Source organism: Camelina sativa, chromosome 8 (genome assembly GCF_030686135.1).
Source record: "Camelina sativa cultivar CO46 ecotype springtype chromosome 8, ASM3068613v1".
Taxonomy (NCBI): domain Eukaryota; kingdom Viridiplantae; phylum Streptophyta; class Magnoliopsida; order Brassicales; family Brassicaceae; genus Camelina; species Camelina sativa.
In genome coordinates, this window is record NC_141887.1 from 26,676,788 (window position 1) to 26,698,271 (window position 21,484).

A 21,484-nucleotide genomic window follows, 5' to 3' on the forward strand; every position below is an offset into this window, starting at 1 on the left:
TTAAAAAGGAAATCTTTGTTTGGCCAAAAAAAAAAATTGGGAATCCTCATATATATAATTGTCTTATCTACGAGCTCTAGTGACGTATATGATTTTCACATACAAATTCAACCAAATTCTGAAACTGAGAATAATCTGCATAACCACAAACACGAAAAAAGAAGAAGAGAAAACGATATAAATATTTATATTAAACATAAACAGTTCAACAAGATAGAGAGACAAGAGAGATAGAGAGATAGAGAAATAGAGAAACAAGCTAGTAGACCCTTAAACATAACACTAACAAGAAGTCAAGACTCACACACATCAAAAACCAAATCCAAAACCAAACCTTTCGGAGTTTTTACTTGGATTTGGTTCGGTGTCTGAGTCTTTACTTTTCCAACCTAGTTCCATGTTATTCATAATGGCAAATATATGTAGCCATGATATATAAAAAGACTAAACCGAGCTCATTGGTTCGGTGCATTACCGACCATTGTGGTTTGAACCATAGTCTCCCCTCCGCTGCGTGCTGGGCTGAAGCATACTGCACTATACGCCTCATCCGGATATGTCATATCCTTGAAACGTCTCACCAGCTCATCTTTGCCCTACGCAAGTGTCACAATAAGATTAGTATACGATAAGATAGACAGATTTGTGTATAAATATGTAGAGGTATAGGAGTGGAGACTAGCCTGAATCCTAGCAGAAGTAATCTCAAGCACTTTTGATGAGTAAAAATGGCTCCACTGCTTGTGGTTACAAGCAGCCTTAAACTTGAACACTGCTTTTGCATTTGTGAAGTTCACGAATGCATACCCGTTGTTCATTGTAGTCCTGTTAAATTTGGTACCATTCATGTGGGTAATGTTATGATCAAGTGAAGATAATAAGTTGACTAGTAACATTGTTATATTACGAATACATTCATGCAAAATAAAAAACTGCAAGATGTTAGTTACAGGGGTTACATCATATATATTCAATGATTATAGATTATGATTTCCAAGATTTTTATAGCATCATTTCGTTTCTACTCTTCCTTACACACACACGTATTTATATATACGATCAAAACAAAGATGAATAACGAATAAAGGATTTAATGATAATTAAAACTTAAAACTTACTTGAAGTCAATAGGGATATACAAGAAATCATAAGCAGAGATTGATGACTCATCATTTTTGTCACTTCCGTTAGCTTCATCACAGTGTTTATCCATGAACTCAATCATCATCTCTCTTCTGCAAACATTGTAAACCATAAACTTCACCATATGCCTCATCATTTAATCACCGCAACTAAAAATTAAATTAAATAGTAACACTTTTTCTAAAAACTATATATATATATATATATATATATAATCTACTAGTTATGAAGGAATTATATAGACTACAAAGAAGTTATATATATACGCACGTGTATCGGTTTGGTATGTTACGGAGCATGACGGTAGTGATGTGATCGTCATTAGATTCAACTTCGTGTGATGTCTTCCTAACCCATGTAAGCTTCTTATCTCGTCCGTAACTTCTCCGGCCAAAAATTCTTTTGCTACTAGCCCGCGGAAGGGTTAGCTTTTGGCTAGGGTTTGGAGGAAGTTCGTGTGTAGACACAAACTGATTCGGGTTAGGATGAATATACCAAAGAGGACAATACACCCATAGTGATGGAGGAGGAGGAGGGAAGTTGCCGCCGGAGATGAAGTATATGGACGGCGGTGCACAGAAGAAGTAGTTATTGTGAGGAAAGAAGGACTGTGTGGGCGGCTGCGGAGCTTGTCTAGCGACGACGGTGACGTCGCCATCATCGGGAGAAGCCATTGGAGGCGGTTTAGATGTGAAGAGAAGGAATGATTTTGGTTGAGTATATATATTACTTTTTGGTAATAATAAGAAACAGATTTGATGATGCCTAGAAGATCCGAAGAGCTGTCTACTACTACTCTAAGCATCATGATTTCATTGTGTCAGTAGATATGTACCGTCCGATTTGGTTAACTTTTGTTTTAACTTCCCTCCAGCCTCGAGATCCGTGAGGGATCAGTACTACTAGTACATTAACCTTGATCAAACTAGCTTCGTCGATATGACTAAAAGAAATGATTACCGTTTTAATATTTTCTTTTTTGGCTTAGAAACCGACTACTAGTAGTAGTTTTAACTTTTAAGTGTTGGAAAGGAACACACTGGTTCAGTTCAAATTTTCAAAATCATATACTAGTATCTATTTAGATTTGCAAAATCATATAGTATCTAGTATCTACTAGTATATAGCTGAACTCGAAGTGTCCGTTTTTGAAGGGACATCTAGACTATGTCATATGTTTGTAATAACAAGAGGGTGTTTTTTTTTTTTTTTTTTGGTCAACCATATATATGTCTATTTATTAGCAATCAAAATTTAGTCGAAACTCATGTGGAGTTCATATTGTGAAGAATTACTTTAGACCATTTCCCATACATGTTTCTACAAGTCGCATCTGTTTTCAGTTAAAAAAGTAAAAATAGGTTGATATAAGAAGATCGATCAATTTCATATATAAAATAACGGAATAAAATCGTGTTGATACATTTTCTTTGACCTGATTTTATGGTTTATATAACTTGGGTTTCGGAAAATGATGATAATTAGGCAGCCGTGTCGATATTTGAGATGGACATGTTGCATATTGAACCAGATAATGATAGCGGGATGAAGAAAAAAGTCATAAAACCATCGTGACTTATATTTATTAGAGCAATTTTGTGCAATTTATGACTTAAATTCTAAAATCTATAAACCAAAAACTCTTTTTTATGATTTTCTAGTATTTTTTTAATCACAAAAAATGTTTTTTTATATATTTTTATCAATTAATGTTAAGAAAATTGTAAATTTCAAAAACCATTATATGAGAATTTAAAAATTTGATAAAATACTATTAGTTAATAATTATAAAATATCTTATTATAAATAAATAATACATTTCTTACTAAATATTAAATGTTTTTTTTTAATTTATGTAAAAATAGTAAAACATCATCTATTGTGATACAAAGGAAGTAACATTCAGTATCTATTATTTATCTTAAATTCTAAAATATAAATCATAACTTGTAAATGCGAGTGGTAACGCTGCACTGCAGTACTACTCGATAAAACACGTATTACTATTTACCAACCATGGGAAAAATGCATGTTTAGGACTTAGGAGGATCCCGTATTTTTTAACTAGGTTAAATCGAGTAAGACAAACATGACCTAAAGTTTGAGCACAGCAGAAAACTGACATTGACATATATACTTGTCAAAGTCATGCCAATCGTAACAATTTGATAATTTTATGTACAAGTACATATACATTGTGTATTTTTAAGTTTTCCTTTTTTTTTAGTCTTCTTCTTCTTTTTTCCTTTTTTTTATTGATTTATTCCAACATTTACCAAAAAAAAATATCACACCTTGGATGCCATGCCACAAATTCCAGATTTGGACAATTTTTTCTTTATTTATAAATAAAAAAAGGAAATAATTATAATTGTTTGTTAAGTGGGTCAATGTCATCCATGCTGAAGTAATTTCCGAAACCGTGTCATCAAAATAATGGGCCTGGGCCCTTTGCCGACAAAAAAGGATTAGGCCACGTGGCTACCTGAAACTAGAGATTCATCAATTATCCGACGTGGCCGAGCCGTGTAAAACGGATACAATAGATTTGATTATAAAAAAAAACCCATCTCTTTCTAAAAGAGAGATTGAGCATCTGCTTTTTTTCTCAAAAACAACACAAAAGAAAAGAAAAGAAAAGAAACAAATTTTGATTTTGGGGAATTTTTTTTTAGCTTCGTGCTTGGTGGCTCACGATTCTTCTGGATTTTGGTCTTCCTTCGCATCGCGCATCTCATCGGCTTGCTCGATTTCTCTCTTATTTGATCATCTCTTACTTCTTCTTCTTCTTCTTCTTCTCTCGCTTTTGGAGGTTAGGGTTTCTCTGCCCCCCCCCCCCCCCCTTTTTTTTTTTTTTTAATATTGTAGATTATATATATATTTTTATTATTTCCATTGGATCTTCGCAGTCTATGTCCACTTTTTTAATTGGAGGATTTTGGAATTTTGTGATCCTGAGTTTGATTTTTTCACTCGAGCTCGAGTTTGATATTTTATCAATATTACAATTACTTAAGTCTAGAATCTGAGCAAAGAGAGAATTATATATATATATATATCTAGTAGTACTTTTTTTGTTTTATAACATTGGTGCATCTGTGATGCAATGTTTCTTATGAAAACGATTCTCTTTTAACGTTTTATATGGTTGGATGACAGGTACCTTTTTATTTTATTTTGCTGGACTGGGGCAGAAGAGTTTGTCTTCTATTGTTAAAAGTGTGATTGTTGTCGTCTGCGAGATAGCTTGTTAGTGTATCAAGATTTTGATGGATGATGAGGAAATGGAGTTTGAAGAAGATCTTTTGATGACCTGTCTGTGGACCTGACCAAGACAGGAATCTTGTGGGGGGGCTTCTTCTAGTCAGGAATTTTCATACTTGTAGGGTTGCAACATGGATGACGATGGAGAACTGGGGATGTTTTTTCCTAATTGGAACTGCAAGAATCCATCTGAATCGGTTGAGTCTCGTGGTTTAATGTTCTCTTGTTTTGTTGCTGCCCTTGTTGGTATTTTGACCATCGCCTACACAGCTTTTCAATGGCGAAGAAATATCAACTTAAGTTGGACGAAAGCCATTGCCAGATCAAAGAAAAACCCAAAGGCACGACATAAGGTTCCTGTTGCTCCTCATAGCTGGGAAACCGACCCTATATCTCGTGCCAAGAACTTCAACTGTTGTGTATGTTTCAAGTCCATGTCGCCATCTCAGGCAATTGTAGCTTCAGAAAGTGTTTTCCACAGGTGCGCAATCTGTGGAGCAGCTGCCCATTTTAACTGTTCTTCAAGTGCGGCTAAAGATTGCAAATGTGTCTCCATGACTGGATATGAGCATGTGGTGCACCAGTGGGCAGTGCGCTGGACAGAAGGTGCTGATCAGCCTGATGACTCCTCGTTTTGTAGCTACTGCGACGAGTCATGTAGTAGCTCCTTTCTTGGGGGCTCTCCTATATGGTGCTGCTTGTGGTGTCAACGTCTTGTGCATGTTGACTGTCACAGTAACATGTCGAATGAAACTGGTGACATTTGTGATTTAGGCCCGCTTAGAAGGTTGATATTGTGCCCTCTCTACGTTAAGGAATTGACACGGAATCCCTCTGGAGGATTTCTGAGCTCAATCACGCATGGTGCTAATGAACTTGCATCAACCGCCCTTGCCAGCATCAGGAGTCAAAGCAAAAAATACAAGCAAGCTAATGAAAGTTCAGCTGACACGGGTAATAGTGGTAGCAATTGCGATGATCGACAGAGAGCACAGCTGATACAGGCCCACCTGTTGTTAATGGCTCCCATGCCATGCTTGAAAATACTATCAGTGTTATGAATGGTGATTCTTCTCACGGGGACAGTGATAGCAATGGCAAGCTGGAAAAGAAGCCCAGTGTTAAGAGAAGCGGGTCTCTTGGTCAGAAGGAATATCATGCGCTAAGGTCGAAACTTAAGTATGAACTCACTGATTTGCCTTCAGATGCAAGACCGTTGTTGGTTTTTATTAATAAAAAGAGCGGTGCTCAACGAGGTGATTCCCTTCGTCAACGCCTTCATCTTCTTCTGAATCCCGTGCAGGTAGAGTATGCTGCCTGCAAAACTTGTTACAGACTTATATCTGTGGACATTTCCGATGCATTTTCATAATCTATGGTCTTGAAGTTTATTGGTGGAGCGATTTTCTTGCAGGTTTGTGAATTGAGTTCTGTGCAGGGACCAGAAGTGGGACTTTTCCTCTTCAGGAAGGTTCCTCACTTTAGAGTTCTTGTTTGTGGTGGAGATGGCACTGCTGGTTGGGTATTAGATGCAATAGAGAAGCAGAATTTCGTCTCTCCTCCTGCAGTTGCTATCCTGCCTGCCGGAACCGGGAATGATCTATCCCGAGTATTAAATTGGGGTGGTGGTTTGGGCTCTGTTGAGAGACAAGGAGGCTTGTCTACAGTATTACAGAACATAGAGCATGCTGCAGTCACTGTTCTTGATCGTTGGAAAGTATCGATTTCGAATCAACAAGGAAAGCAACTTCAGCCGCCAAAATATATGAACAATTATATAGGTCAGTTAAACTCAAAACCTCTAAGTGAATAACTTCGAAGCTTTGCTTTCAAAACCTCTAGGTGTACTCAACCTATCTGATCTCAGTTCCAGAGTCCTTTAGTTCTGTTTGCAACATTTTTCCCGTACATAATACTATTATGAGGACTCATCTCTGGGTTAAAAATATTTGCAGTTAACATGGCAATTTGCGTTTCAAATCTATATAATTGAAATTGTATTATTATGTAGACTCTCTTCATGAGGGCTAGTTTGAACCATTTCCGTTGTGTATATTACTATCTTTGTAAATGATATGACTGCTATCTTGAAACCCATAGCTTATAATTGTGGCTAATGTTAACAGGGGTCGGGTGTGATGCGAAGGTCGCCCTTGAGATTCACAATCTACGGGAGGAGAATCCAGAGAGATTTTATAGCCAGGTAACCAAATAAACATGAATTGATAAAATTTTGATATAACCTTAGACAACTGTATTTCTACATTTGATATAACTGACATATATTGTAGAGAAGATGTATTGTTAATATTTAGTCCATGAAACTGATATTTGTATGGTCTCCATGTGCAGTTTATGAACAAAGTCCTCTATGCCAGAGAAGGTGCAAGGAGTATAATGGACAGAACATTCGAAGATTTCCCTTGGCAAGTTCGCGTTGAGGTGGATGGTGTTGACATCGAGGTTCCTGAGGTGAGTCACAGATACCTTGCAGACAGAATCCGATTAATGCTCTAACTTCTATATGCTAAAATTTTTGAAGGATGCGGAAGGAATACTTGTTGCAAACATTGGGAGTTACATGGGAGGGGTGGATTTATGGCAGAACGAAGATGAAACATATGAAAACTTTGATCCACAATCAATGCACGACAAGATAGTGGAAGTCGTGAGTATATCTGGAACATGGCACCTTGGAAAGCTTCAGGTTATATTTGCATTCTATCTGATCTGTAGACACATCTGACTGCTAACCTTGCATACTAAGATCAATTGATTTTTTTTTTCTTTTTTTTTTTCACACCTTTCAGGTGGGGTTGTCTCGTGCGAGAAGGCTAGCTCAGGGGCAATCAGTCAAGATACAACTTTGTGCGCCGTTACCTGTGCAAATTGATGGAGAACCTTGGTTTCAGCAACCATGTACCTTAAACATATCTCACCATGGCCAGGTTCTTCACTCCACTTCTTCCCTAACTAAGCTTTTAGATTGGATAGAGTAGTCTTTTGTTTTCCCATAACTCTGCCAAAAGCTCGAAACATTTGTTTTTGCTAAACTGATATTTTTCTCTCGCTTATCCTCACTTGCAACAGGCTTTCATGCTAAAGAGAGCTGCGGAGGAGCCACTGGGTCATGCAGCGGCTATAATCACAGATGTTCTAGAGAATGCAGAAACCAATCAAGTGATAAACGCTTCACAGAAACGAACACTGCTTCAAGAAATGGCTCTACGGCTAACCTAAAACAGAGTAAACAATGAAAAGACAAAAGACAAAAAAACCTTCCATCGTCAAGACAACAGCCAATCAACTATCAGTGGTTAGTTATTGACTTGTTTGTGTCGTCAGAATGTTTACAAAATATGTGTATTTTACATATCTCGTACTTGTACAACTGTCTAACTAAGGAGCGTTAGATAGTTTTGGAGATCGAAATCCGCGTCATGAAAAAGCGGGTTCTGTGTGATATTAGGGGAAAAAAAAGAAAAAGGAACCAAAAAATGGATTCTGGTTCCAAGATTTTTGGGTGTTGCTGTGATAGTGTAGTGTCAAGTTTCACATGAATGAAACTGATACAAAGCTTGTTAAATTATTGATCTTTGTCTTTCGATGGGTTCTTTTTATATATCAATATAATTTTTAGGAGAATCATGTGTAGTTGTATGTATGTTTTTAGATGAAGTCTGTTCTTAACTTGCGACAACGCATTTTGGCTATTCATATGAAATCTGTTTTCCGGTCTAAATTTGATTTATTGATTGTGGACTTAAAATCGGAAGAATAATTGTGTTGCTCGACCATTCCATTGGATCAGTGCCACATAAGCCTGCAGTTACTTGAGGAAGGGGTTAAACGAAAAAAACCAAACAAAGGAGACTTCTTGTAATATAATCTTCTTGTCAATGTTAGGGCTCTATTTAACTTTATAAAATTTGGTTGTTGTTAAAAATATCTTGTTATACAAAATCATGAGAGCAGATTTAGGGAATTTCTGGAATGATTTAAGAGATTCAAGACTAGAGACAAAATTAAGGTTTTCTTCAAAATTGAGTCTTTGGTTTAACTCGAGGAACAAAATTGATTGACTCGAAAAAAATTGAGCCTTGGGCGAGGTGGAAGTCGTCGAGGATCGATGTAATAAGAGTTAGTATTTGAGTTTTTTTTTACCTACCGGTCTTGGAGTTTCCAATTCATATTTTTAATTTACCTATATACCCGCGAGAGAGAGAGAGAGAGAGAGAGAGAGAGACCTTGACCCTCACCTAAACCTCAAAAACCAAACATTCACGAATAGTTTTTGACCAAAAAAGTTTGATATCTTTTTAGCTAATCAGATTCCTTTTGAAACTTTCTGGGTTTGGAGATTTTCTTCAATCATTTCTTATTATATAATCATCTATTCAAAAGAAAAAGAAAAAGAAAAAGCTACTGCGACGACGATCGGCGAAGAATCACAAAAGAAAAAGAATGGGGTGTTGCGCGAGCAATACAGCTGGAGGTTCTAAGGCTAATCGGATATCGCGGTGGCGATCTACCGGCATTGTTGGTCTCCGCGACTCCAAATTGAAGGTAAAGCTGGAAAATTTCGATATGATTAAACTTTTTTTTTTTTTTTTTGGTATTCATATGAAATTGTAGAGATTTTTCTCTGTGTTGGGTTTGGTCTCTTGTTTGCCATGATTAAAAGAGGGTTTTTTTTTTTTTTTTTTATTGATTAGACGAAAAAGCACCAAACTTTTGTTGGTTGAGTTATGAATTTGGTTAGGGTTTCTCGTTTAGGGGGTTTTGATTATCATCTCTTGTCCTGTTTTGGTTTTGTTGAGCAGACGTTTCCTGATGAAGTGATTGATATGGAGAGAGCAGTGCGAACACTCGATCTAACTCACAATAAGATCGGTATTGGCTTCTGCTTTTCTTTCTCTTTATAATTTCTGATTGATATGGACTTAGTTGATGGACTTGGTTGGGTTTTTGACCATTTTATGCAGCTGATGTACCTGGAGAAATCAGCAAGTTAATCAATATGCAGCGTCTGGTGAGAGTACTTTGCCTCTCTCTTCAATTCATCGTTTCTTGGTGCATTTGTATTAGCTATTATTGAGCTGTGATAATACTATTTCTTTCGATTCAATACAATGCTTGCTGGTACTTGCTGTGGATTTTGACAATTTCCCATAATAATGAACTTTGACAGTTAATAGCTGATAATCTAGTTGAGCGCCTTCCAGGGAATCTAGGGAAACTTCAATCTCTCAAAGTTTTGATGCTTGATGGCAACCGCATCAGCTGTTTGCCTGATGAATGTAAGAATAATTCTCTTTGTTTACAACTATACTCTATTTGTCCATTCAAAACAATTTTTTTTTAATCTTTATTAAGGTTATATTCACTTGTTTGTTGTCCAGTGGGTCAGTTGGTAAGGCTTGAACAACTATCAATCTCAAGAAATATGCTCATTTACTTGCCTGATACTATTGGTAGTTTGCGCAATGTAAGTGACTTCATTTACCAAATCCTAGCTTAAGCATCTGCCAGAAATAATCATTTTTGCATTCTCTTATCAAATGCAGCTAGTGCTGTTGAATGTCTCAAATAACAGATTGAAATCCCTTCCTGAATCAGTAGGGAGCTGTGCTTCTTTAGAAGAAATACAGGCTAATGGTATGTTTCTATCTTCACCTTTTAGATTCCGCTTCCTTCGAACCCTCATTTGTTTGTTTGGTGATTTCTAAATCTTTGGGTAACAAATAGATATGTTTTTTTTCTATGACGTTTTGCTGTTTTCTTTTTTTTTCTGGTTGTCTCTTCTCCAATCTTAATCGTGATTTGGGATAGCCTTGCAGATAACGTTGTTGAACAGCTTCCTGCATCACTCTGCAACCTGACTCAGTTAAAGTCGCTTTGCTTAGACAATAATCAAGTGAACCAGGTAGATAATCGAAATGTGATTTGTTCAATCATCCGTTTACCTTTTTCGGGTTCTGTCTTCTTCCTGTGAAATCTGTAACACTAATGGTTTTGCAGATACCAGATGGGTTGCTGATACATTGCAAGAGTCTGCAAAATCTTTCTTTGCATAACAATCCCATTTCCATGGATCAGTTTCAGATGGTAAGTCAATAACCTCGATGAACACTATCTACAGTTATTTGAATTGTGTCTTGTGACATAACGTCATATATATATATGGATAGATGGAAGGATACCAAGAATTTGAAGAGAGGAGAAAGAAGAAATTTGACAAGCAAATCGATTCGAATGTGATGATGGGCTCTAAAGCACTTGATGTAGGCGTTGATAAATGAATCTTGTCTTCAACATCTTCTTCTTTCGTAAGTTCATTCAGAATATAAGATAGATTTGGTATTTGTCTCTATGTATTGAATCTTCACTGATAATGAAAGATTCGTTTTTTCAGGTTGGATCGATGAATTGAGGGTCATCGTTTTGTGTAAGATATATTGTTGTAAAACTCTCTTTCTATCTCTCTTCATGAAGATTTAGAATCTCTGTCACTCTGACTCAAATTTTTATGAACACATACGCATTCACGCATGTACGTACATATATATATCAAGGCGTGTATGTGTGTGTATATATGTATCTGTGTGCGTGTGTGTATACAAAACATATAGGCAAATCGATTCTTGCCTTTTGCCCTCATATTGCAGAGACAATTCTACAAGCCTGTTTACTGTTCTGTCTTTAAAACACTACATATGTCTCAATTGTGAGTTTGCGTTTGCTCTTATAACATAATTGAACATATGAAATTGTAACTGATCAATCTGTTAACTAGCAAAATTGGATCACACTACACTCTTTTCACAAAGATTCGTGTCTCTGAGCATATGAGAGATTTGACAACGGAAACAGTCAGAAACAAAAAAGCTCAGAGTTTGGTGCATCCTTGATACACATCCATCAACTCAGGCAACTCCTCTTCGTACTTGAAGACGAGCTTCTCCAAGAACACTTTCTCCACTGGAACCAACAACGAAGTCAAGCTCCAATCCTCCTTCACAAGCCCTTTCGATACCAACACCTTAGCAACCGAACACCTCGGGATAATCCTCTTCTCAAGACTAAAGAACAACACCACAGGACACTGAGCGATCGACCTAGGCTCCAAATTCATCTCATTCACGAAAAACTCCATGGTCCTATTGATCTTCCTCTCAGACAACATCATACAATGCGGATGCTTCTTGAAAGCGCACATGATATCATCTTCCGACCAATCCCATCTCTGGTAAACCTCAAAGCATTTGTCCCATATAGATTTGTTTCCTTTACCAGAAAGAGCGTGAATCGCCAACACAAAGGTTGACTTTTGAGGATTGAAACCCATGTCTCGAGCTTGCTTAGCAATAGATTGAAACTCGTGGCTCTTTTGCATCACAGCTTCAGGGAAATGCGTGAGAAGCAGCTTAATACAATTCTCAGGAACACCAGTCTCGGTCATGTAGTTGATGTTAGGTACAAGATTCTTGGTATGATCCTCCAAGAAAACCCAAGTGGTCCTCCTTAGCGCCGCCACGATCTTCTCGTCGGAATCAAGAACGCTTTTGAGGAAATTATAAGAAGGGATAAGCTGGTTAACGAGAGATCTAGTCAAGATTGTTGGATCAGAAGCTAAGGTTCGAGCAAGTAGAGATTTAGAGACGCCGATTGAGAGGAAGAAACTGAGTTTCGGGAGGAGGACTGATTCAGCATTGGCTAATAAGAGAACGGGACGTTTCTTGACGAGAGTTGAGATCTGTGAAGCTGTGAAACCGTGGTTACGGAGAAGGTTTATAACCGTGTTGGGTCGTTCTGGTGAATCTAGTAAGAGTTTGCGAGAAGCTAAGGTGGCTGAATCTGGAGATAAACCACATGAGTCGATAAGGTAGTTGATGGTGAAGGAGAGTTTTTGCTGCTGCTCATCATCTTTGGAGGAGGTGAGAGTAGTTGTTAGCGGAGAAGAAAAAGTCTGGTGGAGAGAGAAGACGAAGATGGGTTTCCGATGATTCTTCTTAGGTTGTAAAGTGAAGATTCCTCTTGCAATTGGTTTGGTGAGGAAGACGAGCCTCGCTAGAGGTGGTATTGCGACCGCCATGACTATAATAACTTGCTTCACTCTTATCTCTCCCAGATGACAGATGACACTTCTTTAGTTTTGGGATTTTTTTAACCCACCCGAATCAACCCGACCCGACTAAACCGGATTGACCCGGTTCTCTTTTATTTTTAATTTAAAATTAAAAAAAAAAAAAAACAAAGCAGGGAGGGTCATCTTTACTTGTCTAGTCTGGCATCGTTTCGAAGAAACCGAGAGAGTCAAAAATAAATTGGGAGGATCATCAAATTCAAAAAAACTCCGATCAAATTCGTCGTCGGAATAATCTCAGGGAGGAATTGCGCTGCGGAGGTAAACGTTTGCTTTTGCTTTCGTATTCGTGTGTATATGTATGTATGTATGTACGCTCATCAAATTTTTTTTTCCTGGGTTGCTATTATATCATTCGTTTGTTGAAATTGGCTATATCTAAGTGGTATGTATGTATGTATAGTTTTGTTTTCCCCAATTACTTCAAAGGAATCGAGTAAAGAGGCGCCTTTCATCTAATTTTAGCGAATAATTTGACTTGTGAAGTTGACGTTTCTCTAATTTCTCATTTACCTGTTGAAGTTTTTTTTTTTTTTTTTTTTTTAATTATTATAGCGTAATTTTGATTTTTATGGAAAGATAAGCTCAACGTTAGTCTAATTTTGATTTAGGGCTTGGATTCGTGTCAAGTTAGTTGTAATAGGTTCATGTTGCTAATGATTCATTCATTGCCTTGGCAGTGGCAATTACTGTTTTTTTTTTAATGTCGAGTAGCTCGGGAAGTTTCTCGGGAAGCAGTAGCTCGGCATGTAGTTCTAGAAGTGATTGTGAGAACTCGTTTGATGTTGAAGAGCTTCTGCAGATTGGGACAAGGCGCAGGGAGGTATTTTGTACTTACTTATCTTAGTGAAAGTTGGACTCACATATTTATTGTAATGACTCTCTTAGATTGATGAAGTTTTTTTTATTCTTTTGTGCTATTTGATTTGTTTTTGGCAGCTAAGGAAAGAGAAGGACATGCTGAGAGAATCGCAGCCTCATAGTATCGAATTAGTCAGAGTAAATTCTACTTTCTTTTTTTTTTTTTATATGAGCATTTCAGGGAAGGTTGAGTTTTTGGTCATTAATCTTCTCTTTTACCACAGAGGTTGGAACTCCGCACAAAGTCATTATCGGAATCTCGCTTAGAAGACACTGCAAGAATTCAGACCATGGAGAAAGAGTTGCTGAATTGCTATAAAGAAATTGGTAATGTCTAATTTTGAGCTACGCGAGTTAGATTTTTCTGATTTAATTACTCTCAGCGTATATTATTATTCTTCGCCTTGTAGATTATCAGAAGCAAGGAAGTGAACTATCTCAATGACCATCTGCACGATCTTGAATTCAAATTAGCTGAATCAAGGAATTTGGAAGAAGAAGTTAATTGTTTGAGAGAGGATTTGTGCATGTCTAAATCCGAGCATTTGTTGTTGTTACAAGACCTCGAGAACAAAGAATCAGAGCTACAGAGTTCGTCTCTTTCCATAGAGAAACTGGAGGAGGCCATCTCATCCTTAACATTAGAGTCCTTGTGCGAAATAGAAAGCATGAAGCTTGATATTACAACGTTGGAGCAAGCACTCGTTGATGCAATGCAAATTCAAGAAGAAAGTATCCAAGAAAAAGATCAATTAAAAGGAATAATCGACGAGTTCCAGTTGCAGTTTCAGAGGGCACAAGAGAATGCCAAGTACTTTGAGAAGCAAAATGAAGAGCTGAGGGAGAAATTTACCGCCTCTGAGAAGAGTATCAGGATTTCTTTCAAAGTACTAAAGAACGGTTAGAAAGTGAAGATGAACAGCCTCTAAATGCAGGGTGCTTCTTCGCTGAATTGAGCCATGTGCTTCCAGTGTCCAATGAAGTTCGGTAAGTTCCAGCTTAAGACTTATTTTATTACATCACCAAACTGAGCTAATCCCTGTTCTTAATAATGTTGTTTTGTGTGTCACAGCAAAAGCTTCGATACAATCATCAAGAAACTAGAACTTCCTCGGAATGTGCATTTGATTGATGAAATGGAGGGTATGGCGAAACAGACACAGCAGCATGAAGATCTTGTGAAGCAACTCAAAGTACTTTTGACAAACTTTGGAACTCTACTTGCTGTCTTTGGTAGAAAAGATTGTGGTCCAACTAGTTTTCACCTGCGATTTTCTGGTATTTTGCAGGAAGAATTGAAACAGGAGAAACTGAAGGCGAAGGAAGAAGCAGAAGACCTTACGCAAGAAATGGCTGAGTTAAGGTATAAGATGACATGTTTGCTTGATGAGGAACGCAAACGCCGTGTGTGCATAGAACAAGCATCATTACAGAGAATAGCCGAGCTAGAAGCACAGGTATTACTTATGTTATATGCTTCCTTGTTTTTTTTTTGGTCGAGTATGTGGAAATGGAATCTAAGTATTGCTTTCTTTCCTCTGTTGTTAAGATCAAGAGAGAGACAAACAAGACCTCTTCAACTATGATGCTATCTCTACCTGGGTTATGAAAAAAAGTCTTGAGCTTTGATGTTTAGCTTTTATTACACCATTCAACCTTTATCTTCACATTTTCTGAGTCTTATCCATTATCTTTGGATGGATGGATGCGCATTTGGTTGGTGATCTGTATACACATGAAATGGTGGCAGGATGGTCAGAGAAAGCCAGAGGCTTGAAATGTCTAGACGCACAAACAAAAGATGTGTGGGTTAAGAAGAATATATAGCTTTAGAGATTGATGTTTATTGGCTTAATTTGAGTGTACATAATTTGCTTAACTTATATTCTTTCTCTCTTTATAAATTAAAAGAAGAATATCAAGTCAAAATGTCTTTATCATATTTTATCTAAAGAAAACAAAAATAATTTACTCCTGTTAGATTTATTTGTTAAAAAAAGAAATAATAATATTAATAATAATTGCTAAAGTTTCTCACCAGTTTCTTCTCTCTTTAACGGATTTGAAAATTCGAACTCTTTAATCCCTCTTTTTGCTTTGCTATCAATCTTTTTTTTTTTTTTCTTCTCTGCAAATTCCAGGTACAATTTTAGGGTTTTTTTTTTTTGTTTTGGTTCTGGTAATCTTCGAAAGTCGATTTTAGGTCTACTTACTTGATTGTTGGCATAATTGATCTTACGAATCAACCTTCAAAGTTCAGTTTATCTATCCTCTGATATCAATCAATAGCAATCTTTAGTTTTTGATTTCAGGTTTTTGAAATTAGGATTTCCCCTGAACCGAACCGAACCTTCTTATGTCTGCTAAGAAATTTAGCTTGAACCCTTTTGATGATGATACTGATACTGATACTGATGATGAAGATGTTGAGAAAAGAGTCACTTCATCATCGTTGAATGCACAGAACCGTTACAGGAATGAATCAGGAGGAGGAAATATGGAGAAGGAGAACCAGACGGTTCAGGAACTTGAAAGCTACGCTGTGTCCAAGTCTCAGGAAACTACTAAAACCGTACAAGGGTGTTTGAAAGTAGCTCAAGAGATTAGATCTGATGCTTCTAGGACTTTAGTCATGTTGAATGAGCAAGGAGAGCAGATCACGAGTACTCACCACAAGGCGGTTGACATCGATCATGATCTTACTCGGGTGAGGGAAGTCTTGAGATTTTTAAAACCAAAACTAGTAATCAAGCAGTTCTGTTTTGACTTGGTGATGAACCCTTTTATGGTTTGTTTGCTTTCAGGGTGAGAAGCTTCTTGGAAGCCTTGGAGGCATTTTTTCAAGGACTTGGAAGCCGAAGAAGACTCGTTCGATTACTGGTCCTGTCATAACTAAAGGTTTACTCTTTTTCTTCTTTTGGTTGATCACTTCCAAGGACTAAGTCTTTTGCTTATTACTTTATCTCTAACACTTCGTTTTGTTTTCTGAGCAGGTGATTCCCCTAAGAGAAGAGTTAACCACTTTGAGACTAGGGAAAAACTGGGACTGAACCATCTACCCAAACCACAATCAAGAACCCGTGAACCTCTCCCTGAATCCGCTGATGCTTATCAGAAAATAGAGGTTTGGATTCTCTCCCTTCTTATCTACCTTCTGAAGTTGCACAAGTCGTCTTTATAGTTTACCAAGATTGTAAGAATCATCGTTGTGTGTACAGATGGAGACAGCAAAACAAGATGAAGGCCTTTCAGACTTGAGCGACCTTCTTGGCGAGCTGAAGAATATGGCTGTGGACATGGGAACGGAAATAGAAAGGTTTTCTTCTCTTATCTTCTATCAACTCTCTCTGTATACATTCTCTGGGAGTTTCTTTAAAACTGGTTTAAAATTGGCAATTTCAGGCAAAACCATGGACTGGATCATCTTCAAGAAGACGTTGAGGAGCTTAACTACAGAGTCAAACAATCGAACCAACGGGCTCGCCGTTTACTCCGCAAGTAAAACTAGCTCTGCAGAATAAGTTTGAAACATTTTAGTTCGTCAGGCTCCTCCATCCTTCTAACATAGATTTCAATATTTTAGCTCTCATCTTAATGAGGTTGAAACATTTAACAACTCTGCAGAATAAGTAACAAGCAAAGACAGTAGTTGAAACATTTGATTTCAAGTTTAAATTAGGGAACAACTTGAGTTTTGTGTGTGGAAATATGAATAGGATCAGGAGGAAGAAGAAGAAGAGACAAGAGACATGAACACTTGATCTGATTCTAAAGCTTCCATAAACTCCGGAAGTAGACATACTTCCAAATCTATGCTTCCTCCTCCTTCTCTTCCCGGATAAGCTGATACCTTCCCATCATACTTACCGCCATAACCACTTCTAGCTGCAACAGCTTTCCCCATCCCAAACTCGCATCCGTACTTGTTAAACCTTGGAGAGCTTCCCATGTGAACAACATTCGGGCTGAAAAATCCATCTAATTTCATAGGAGACTTCAACCATCTATCTATTTCGGCAGAGAGCTTTTCGATAGTGTGTTCGGATACAGCTTGATGCAGCTTCAAAGCAGCCCTTCCAAAGTCATTCCCCAATAAATCACCAACTGTCGTACTCGTTTTCACAAGAGAGACGTACAGCCCAAAGTGATCCATTGGCAATGGTGGATTCATTCTTGATCTGTTGCCAGCAGCAAGCCTGCAAGTAGTTTCTTGATCATTTGCTAGTTTTCTTGCTCTTGTAATGCTTCTCCATATGAATGCGGTTAGCGACTGAAAAGAAGAGATGTTTGTTGTTCCGCATTCTTGATTCGCCTTTGATTTCAGCAACCTCACTGTTTCTGATGAGAAATGGAACATTCTCTCCTTCAAAACAGGCGTTTCGTAAAGACTAATGGACTTATCAGTTTCACTGAAGGGAAGGCTGTAAGTTGGACCGGACATTTCACGAAAGATTGGAGGATTCTTGAGACAGAGCAATTTGTTGTTGTTACTATCAATGGTGTCTTCTTGTGAATTGAAGATATCGGAAAAAGAGTTGAAGAACTGCCAGAAGGAACTCCCATCTCCAATGGAATGATTCATCGACAATCCTATAAACACTCCATCTACCAATTCTGTTACCTATACAACCGTAAAAGATATTCAGACTTATTAGAAACCATTAGTAAAAGAGTTTCACCTTTTTATTACTACAAATCTGTTCATATATTTAAATAATATACAAGAATGAGTATAATGTACCTTGACTGATAAGAGACTCATGGTGTAACCATCGCGGTTGACTGCTTGGTGATGATCAAAAAAAGAATGAACAGCCAAAGCAACATACTTGGATCCAACAATGTCTGATACACTTAGATCTGATTCAGCATGGATAAATCCAGCACCAGGACTGTTACTACAGTCGACAAACACAGAGTGAGATCGTTGACTTTGATCGTCGGTTTCCAAAGTTGAGAGGCGACCCGCGAGAAGATAGAAATGGACAAGTGTTGTGGCAAGCGAGTCTTTGAGCTTCTGCAGCAAAGTCTCCATGAAGTCTTTTGCATCGTCAGATTCAGAAAACGATGGTTTGAGAAAGAGAAGACCCTTTTGGATGTAATGGGTTGAGAGGATCAAATGATTCAATGGTGAAAAATGGTATGGCTCTTTCCATTTTTCAGGGAGGCTTTTGGGTTTGACGAAGCATTCCGAGATAATCTTTACTTCCGATGAAGAAGAATCCATTTTCTTTCTCTCAAGAAACCAAAAACAAAAACAAAAACAAAAAGTGTATTAAGATATGCTTATTTTGTTTCTTTCCACGTTTCTTTACTTCCCTTAAGTTTATATAACAATTATAGACAAGACAACTATAGATAGCTATCATCATCAATGATGTCATCATATATCTATATTTTCATGCATCAGTTGATCTGCTGGTCATCATCATCAGTGATGTCATCGTATTGTTATAACTACATTAGTTTTAGTTTGTATTAATCTTTTGATTAAATAACACATGAAGGTCAGGAATGATTTCAACGAAGTTCACCAAAAACACTCTTCCAACACAGACAGAAGCAAATCCTGAACCCAAAGCACAATGACGTTATACGTGATTCTTGCCAAAAGTAGAGCTTTGTCGTTTTGGATATGGTTCTTGGTTGGAACATTTCAAGAAACCAAGGGGACACAAAAGATTCAGAGGGTAGTTGAATTGAGGATGTGTTTTGGGAACAGATGTTAAAGATTTACTTCTCTGTTTTGTGGTTCTGTTTTCAAGTTTCCTTTTCTAAGTTCTTATAAAAGCGTGTCTAGAATCAAGAGAGTGAGTGAGAGTAATTTGCAAAGAACATAAACTTTATAAACCTCACATTTATTTTGTATTAATCTTTTATTTAAATGATACATGCATGGTTTCAACTGAATAACACATAGCCACATAGTAATGATTGGATTTAACCAGCAACACAAATCCAATTTATTTTAGAGATATGATAAGAGCATATATGAACTAGATCAAGAAGAAGAGACATGAGACATGAACTCTTGATCTGATTCCAAAGCTTCCATAAACTCTGGAAGAAGACATACTTCCAAGTCTATGCTTCCTCCTCCTTCTCTTCCCGGATAAGCTGTTACCTTCCCATCAAACTTACCTCCATAACCACTTCTAACCGCAACCGCTTTCCCCATCCCAAACTCGCATCCGTACATGTTAAACCTTGGAGAGCTTCCCACGTGAACTAAGTTGGGACTGAAAAGTCCACCAAATTTCAGAAATGACTTTAACCATCGATCAATTTCGGATGAGATCTTTTCGTCAGTGTGTTCTGTTACAGCTTGATGCAGTTTCAAAGCAGCCCGTCCAAACTCATTTTCCAATAGATTACCAATTTCATAGTCGTTTGCACAGGAGAGATGTGAACCCCAAAGTGACTCATTGGCAATGGTGGATTCATTCTTGATCTATTGCCAGCAGCAAGCCTGCAAGTAGTTTCTTGATCATTTGCTAGTTTTCTTGCTCTTGTAATGCTTCTCCATATGAATGCGGTTAGCGACTGGAAAGAAGAGATCTTTGTCATTCCGCAATCTTGATTCGCCTTTGATTTCAGCAGCCTCACTGTTTCTGATGAGAAATGGAACATTCTCTCCTTCACAACCGGAGTTTCGGAAACACTTATGGACTCAACAGGTTCAACCAAGGGAAGGCTACAAATAGGACCGGACACTTCACGAAAGATTGGAGGGTTCTTGAGACAGAGCAATTTGTTGTTGTTGTTATCATCAATGGTCTCTTCTTGTGAATCCATGAAGATCTCAGACAAAGAGTTGAAGAACTGCCAGAAGGAACTTCCATCTCCAGTCGAAAAATTCATTGATATTCCTATGAACACTCCATCTACCAATTCTGTTACCTACACATCCCAAGTAAACCAAGTTATAGGTTATATAACACTATTACAACACGTTGGATCACTACAAATCTGTTGACAAATTCGAAATTTATATGAGTTTGAGATATCTATTGAATTAAGTGTACCTTGACTGACAAGAGACTCATGGTGTGACCATCGCTATTCAATGCTTTGTGATGATCAAAGAAAGATTGAACCGCCAAAGGAACATATTTGGATCCAACAATGTCAGATACACTTAGATCTGATTCAGCATGGATAAATCCAGCTCCAGGACTGTTATTACAATCCACAAACAATGAGTGATATCTTGGATTGTCAGTTTTCAAAGTCGAGAGGCGACCCGAGAGCAAAAAGAAATGGACAAGTGATGTGGCTAGCGAGTCTTTAAGCCTCTGCAGCAAAGTCTGCATAAAAACTTTTGCATCGTCAGATTTAGCAAATGATGGTTTGACAAAGAGAAGACCCTTTTGGATGTAGTGCATAGAAAGCATCACATGCTCCAACGGTGATAAATGATATGGCTCTTTTGATTTTTCGGAGATGGTTTTTGGTTTGACGAAGCATTTTGAGATTATCTTTACTTCCGATGAAGAAGAAACCATTATTGCAAGAAATGTTTGAATCTCTGCTTCTTTTTTGTTGTTTTTTTCTGTTACTTACGTACTTCATTAAATACGGAAGGTAAAGAAATAAGTAAGGTTTATTTTTTTTTTGAAAAATTAAGTTTGTTTTACATGCATTAAAAACATGTGTGGAATACGACTGTTCCTTAATTATCATAATCGGACTACAATTAAATTTGTTTTACATGAACTATAAATCTCGGCCAACCCCTTAATTATCATAATCGGATAACAATTAATTTTGTTTTACATGAAGGAAAAACCTCGGCCACTTATTTATCATAATCGATCCGATAACAATTATATTACGTTTTGTTTGTCCGAAAAAAACAATCACATGGGGTTTAAGTTTTTTCCACCCAGAAAACAATTAAATTTTCTATTTTATTTCTTCTTTAATATATTTTTAATTTTTTATTAGTCAAAACATTAAAATAGTTGGGGAAAAATTAGTATTTTTACCAAACATAATAGATTAAAAATCTAAGACAGCATCTATTGTACAACAAAATTTTTACTCTACAACGACAACAAACAAATTGGA

The 21,484-nt window shown here is 37.2% G+C and overlaps 5 protein-coding genes and 3 pseudogenes across 10 annotated transcripts; 4 read left to right on the forward strand and 4 right to left on the reverse strand.

The window, feature by feature from the left end:
* Window positions 1–76: 76 nt before the first annotated feature.
* On the reverse strand, window positions 77–1,817 carry LOC104709884 (protein terminal ear1 homolog; annotated as a pseudogene).
* Window positions 1,818–3,669: 1,852 nt separating this feature from the next.
* LOC104708310 (diacylglycerol kinase 1) lies at window positions 3,670–8,052 on the forward strand. The gene is made up of 8 exons (XM_010424855.3): window positions 3,670–3,955; window positions 4,303–5,710; window positions 5,822–6,188; window positions 6,534–6,610; window positions 6,760–6,879; window positions 6,950–7,114; window positions 7,218–7,355; window positions 7,498–8,052. The coding sequence occupies exons 2-8, from the start codon at window positions 5,441–5,443 to the stop codon at window positions 7,645–7,647; spliced, it is 1,287 nt and encodes a 428-aa protein (XP_010423157.2). The 5' UTR covers window positions 3,670–3,955; window positions 4,303–5,440; the 3' UTR covers window positions 7,648–8,052.
* A 382-nt stretch (window positions 8,053–8,434) lies between these two features.
* LOC104708313 (plant intracellular Ras-group-related LRR protein 7) lies at window positions 8,435–11,089 on the forward strand. 2 transcript variants are annotated; one of them, XM_010424857.3, is made up of 10 exons: window positions 8,435–8,973; window positions 9,231–9,300; window positions 9,393–9,439; window positions 9,599–9,707; window positions 9,810–9,895; window positions 9,975–10,065; window positions 10,248–10,333; window positions 10,429–10,515; window positions 10,599–10,736; window positions 10,823–11,089. In XM_010424857.3, exons 1-9 carry the CDS (start codon window positions 8,872–8,874, stop codon window positions 10,707–10,709), a joined length of 789 nt encoding a protein of 262 aa, XP_010423159.1. In that variant the 5' UTR covers window positions 8,435–8,871; the 3' UTR covers window positions 10,710–10,736; window positions 10,823–11,089. The 2 variants fall into 2 exon arrangements, 1 of the variants encoding a protein (XP_010423159.1); XR_015564410.1 differs by having other exon boundaries at window positions 8,574–8,973; window positions 10,240–10,333.
* Window positions 11,090–11,172: 83 nt separating this feature from the next.
* On the reverse strand, window positions 11,173–12,985 carry LOC104708312 (uncharacterized). The gene has a single exon (XM_010424856.3). It carries the CDS (start codon window positions 12,500–12,502, stop codon window positions 11,297–11,299), a length of 1,206 nt encoding a protein of 401 aa, XP_010423158.1. The 5' UTR covers window positions 12,503–12,985; the 3' UTR covers window positions 11,173–11,296.
* LOC104708311 (uncharacterized) lies at window positions 12,675–15,343 on the forward strand (annotated as a pseudogene). Its single transcript, XR_015564409.1, has 7 exons — window positions 12,675–12,814; window positions 13,234–13,376; window positions 13,493–13,552; window positions 13,639–14,401; window positions 14,487–14,607; window positions 14,704–14,871; window positions 14,964–15,343. The product of XR_015564409.1 is annotated as an uncharacterized LOC104708311 (transcript).
* A 97-nt stretch (window positions 15,344–15,440) lies between these two features.
* Window positions 15,441–17,071, forward strand: LOC104708314 (SNAP25 homologous protein SNAP33-like). Of its 3 annotated transcripts, none has more exons than XM_010424859.3 (6): window positions 15,441–15,555; window positions 15,727–16,121; window positions 16,219–16,312; window positions 16,408–16,538; window positions 16,633–16,730; window positions 16,817–17,071. In XM_010424859.3, exons 2-6 carry the CDS (start codon window positions 15,771–15,773, stop codon window positions 16,914–16,916), a joined length of 774 nt encoding a protein of 257 aa, XP_010423161.1. In that variant the 5' UTR covers window positions 15,441–15,555; window positions 15,727–15,770; the 3' UTR covers window positions 16,917–17,071. The 3 variants fall into 3 exon arrangements, with proteins under 3 accessions (XP_010423161.1, XP_010423162.1, XP_010423160.1); XM_010424860.3 differs by having other exon boundaries at window positions 15,481–15,555; window positions 15,714–16,121; XM_010424858.2 differs by lacking the exon at window positions 15,441–15,555 and having other exon boundaries at window positions 15,633–16,121.
* On the reverse strand, window positions 17,061–18,727 carry LOC104708316 (putative acetyltransferase At3g50280). Its single transcript, XM_010424861.2, has 2 exons — window positions 18,156–18,727; window positions 17,061–18,035 (listed from the first exon to the last, which is right to left on the reverse strand). Exons 1-2 carry the CDS (start codon window positions 18,639–18,641, stop codon window positions 17,133–17,135), a joined length of 1,389 nt encoding a protein of 462 aa, XP_010423163.1. The 5' UTR covers window positions 18,642–18,727; the 3' UTR covers window positions 17,061–17,132.
* A 521-nt stretch (window positions 18,728–19,248) lies between these two features.
* LOC104708317 (putative acetyltransferase At3g50280) lies at window positions 19,249–20,939 on the reverse strand (annotated as a pseudogene). Its single transcript, XR_015564579.1, has 2 exons — window positions 20,440–20,939; window positions 19,249–20,314 (listed from the first exon to the last, which is right to left on the reverse strand). The product of XR_015564579.1 is annotated as a putative acetyltransferase At3g50280 (transcript).
* Window positions 20,940–21,484: the final 545 nt, after the last annotated feature.

What these genes read in the sequence shown, in the direction of transcription:
- LOC104708310 (XM_010424855.3), top strand. Translation starts at nt 5,441, where the DNA reads ATGCTTGAAAATACTATCAGTGTTATGAATGGTGATTCTTCTCACGGG. An exon ending in ATATATGAACAATTATATAG is followed by an intron (nt 6,189 to 6,533) that starts GTCAGTTAAACT and finishes TAATGTTAACAG; the next exon opens with GGGTCGGGTGTGATGCGAAG. An exon ending in CAGAGAGATTTTATAGCCAG is followed by an intron (nt 6,611 to 6,759) that starts GTAACCAAATAA and finishes CTCCATGTGCAG; the next exon opens with TTTATGAACAAAGTCCTCTA.
- LOC104708313 (XM_010424857.3), top strand. Translation starts at nt 8,872, where the DNA reads ATGGGGTGTTGCGCGAGCAATACAGCTGGAGGTTCTAAGGCTAATCGG. An exon ending in TCCGCGACTCCAAATTGAAG is followed by an intron (nt 8,974 to 9,230) that starts GTAAAGCTGGAA and finishes TTTGTTGAGCAG; the next exon opens with ACGTTTCCTGATGAAGTGAT. An exon ending in TCTAACTCACAATAAGATCG is followed by an intron (nt 9,301 to 9,392) that starts GTATTGGCTTCT and finishes CATTTTATGCAG; the next exon opens with CTGATGTACCTGGAGAAATC.
- LOC104708312 (XM_010424856.3), bottom strand. Translation starts at nt 12,502, where the DNA reads ATGGCGGTCGCAATACCACCTCTAGCGAGGCTCGTCTTCCTCACCAAA.
- LOC104708314 (XM_010424859.3), top strand. Translation starts at nt 15,771, where the DNA reads ATGTCTGCTAAGAAATTTAGCTTGAACCCTTTTGATGATGATACTGAT. An exon ending in TGGTCCTGTCATAACTAAAG is followed by an intron (nt 16,313 to 16,407) that starts GTTTACTCTTTT and finishes TTTTCTGAGCAG; the next exon opens with GTGATTCCCCTAAGAGAAGA. An exon ending in ATGGGAACGGAAATAGAAAG is followed by an intron (nt 16,731 to 16,816) that starts GTTTTCTTCTCT and finishes TGGCAATTTCAG; the next exon opens with GCAAAACCATGGACTGGATC.
- LOC104708316 (XM_010424861.2), bottom strand. Translation starts at nt 18,641, where the DNA reads ATGGATTCTTCTTCATCGGAAGTAAAGATTATCTCGGAATGCTTCGTC. An exon ending in TGAGTCTCTTATCAGTCAAG is followed by an intron (nt 18,036 to 18,155) that starts GTACATTATACT and finishes ACGGTTGTATAG; the next exon opens with GTAACAGAATTGGTAGATGG.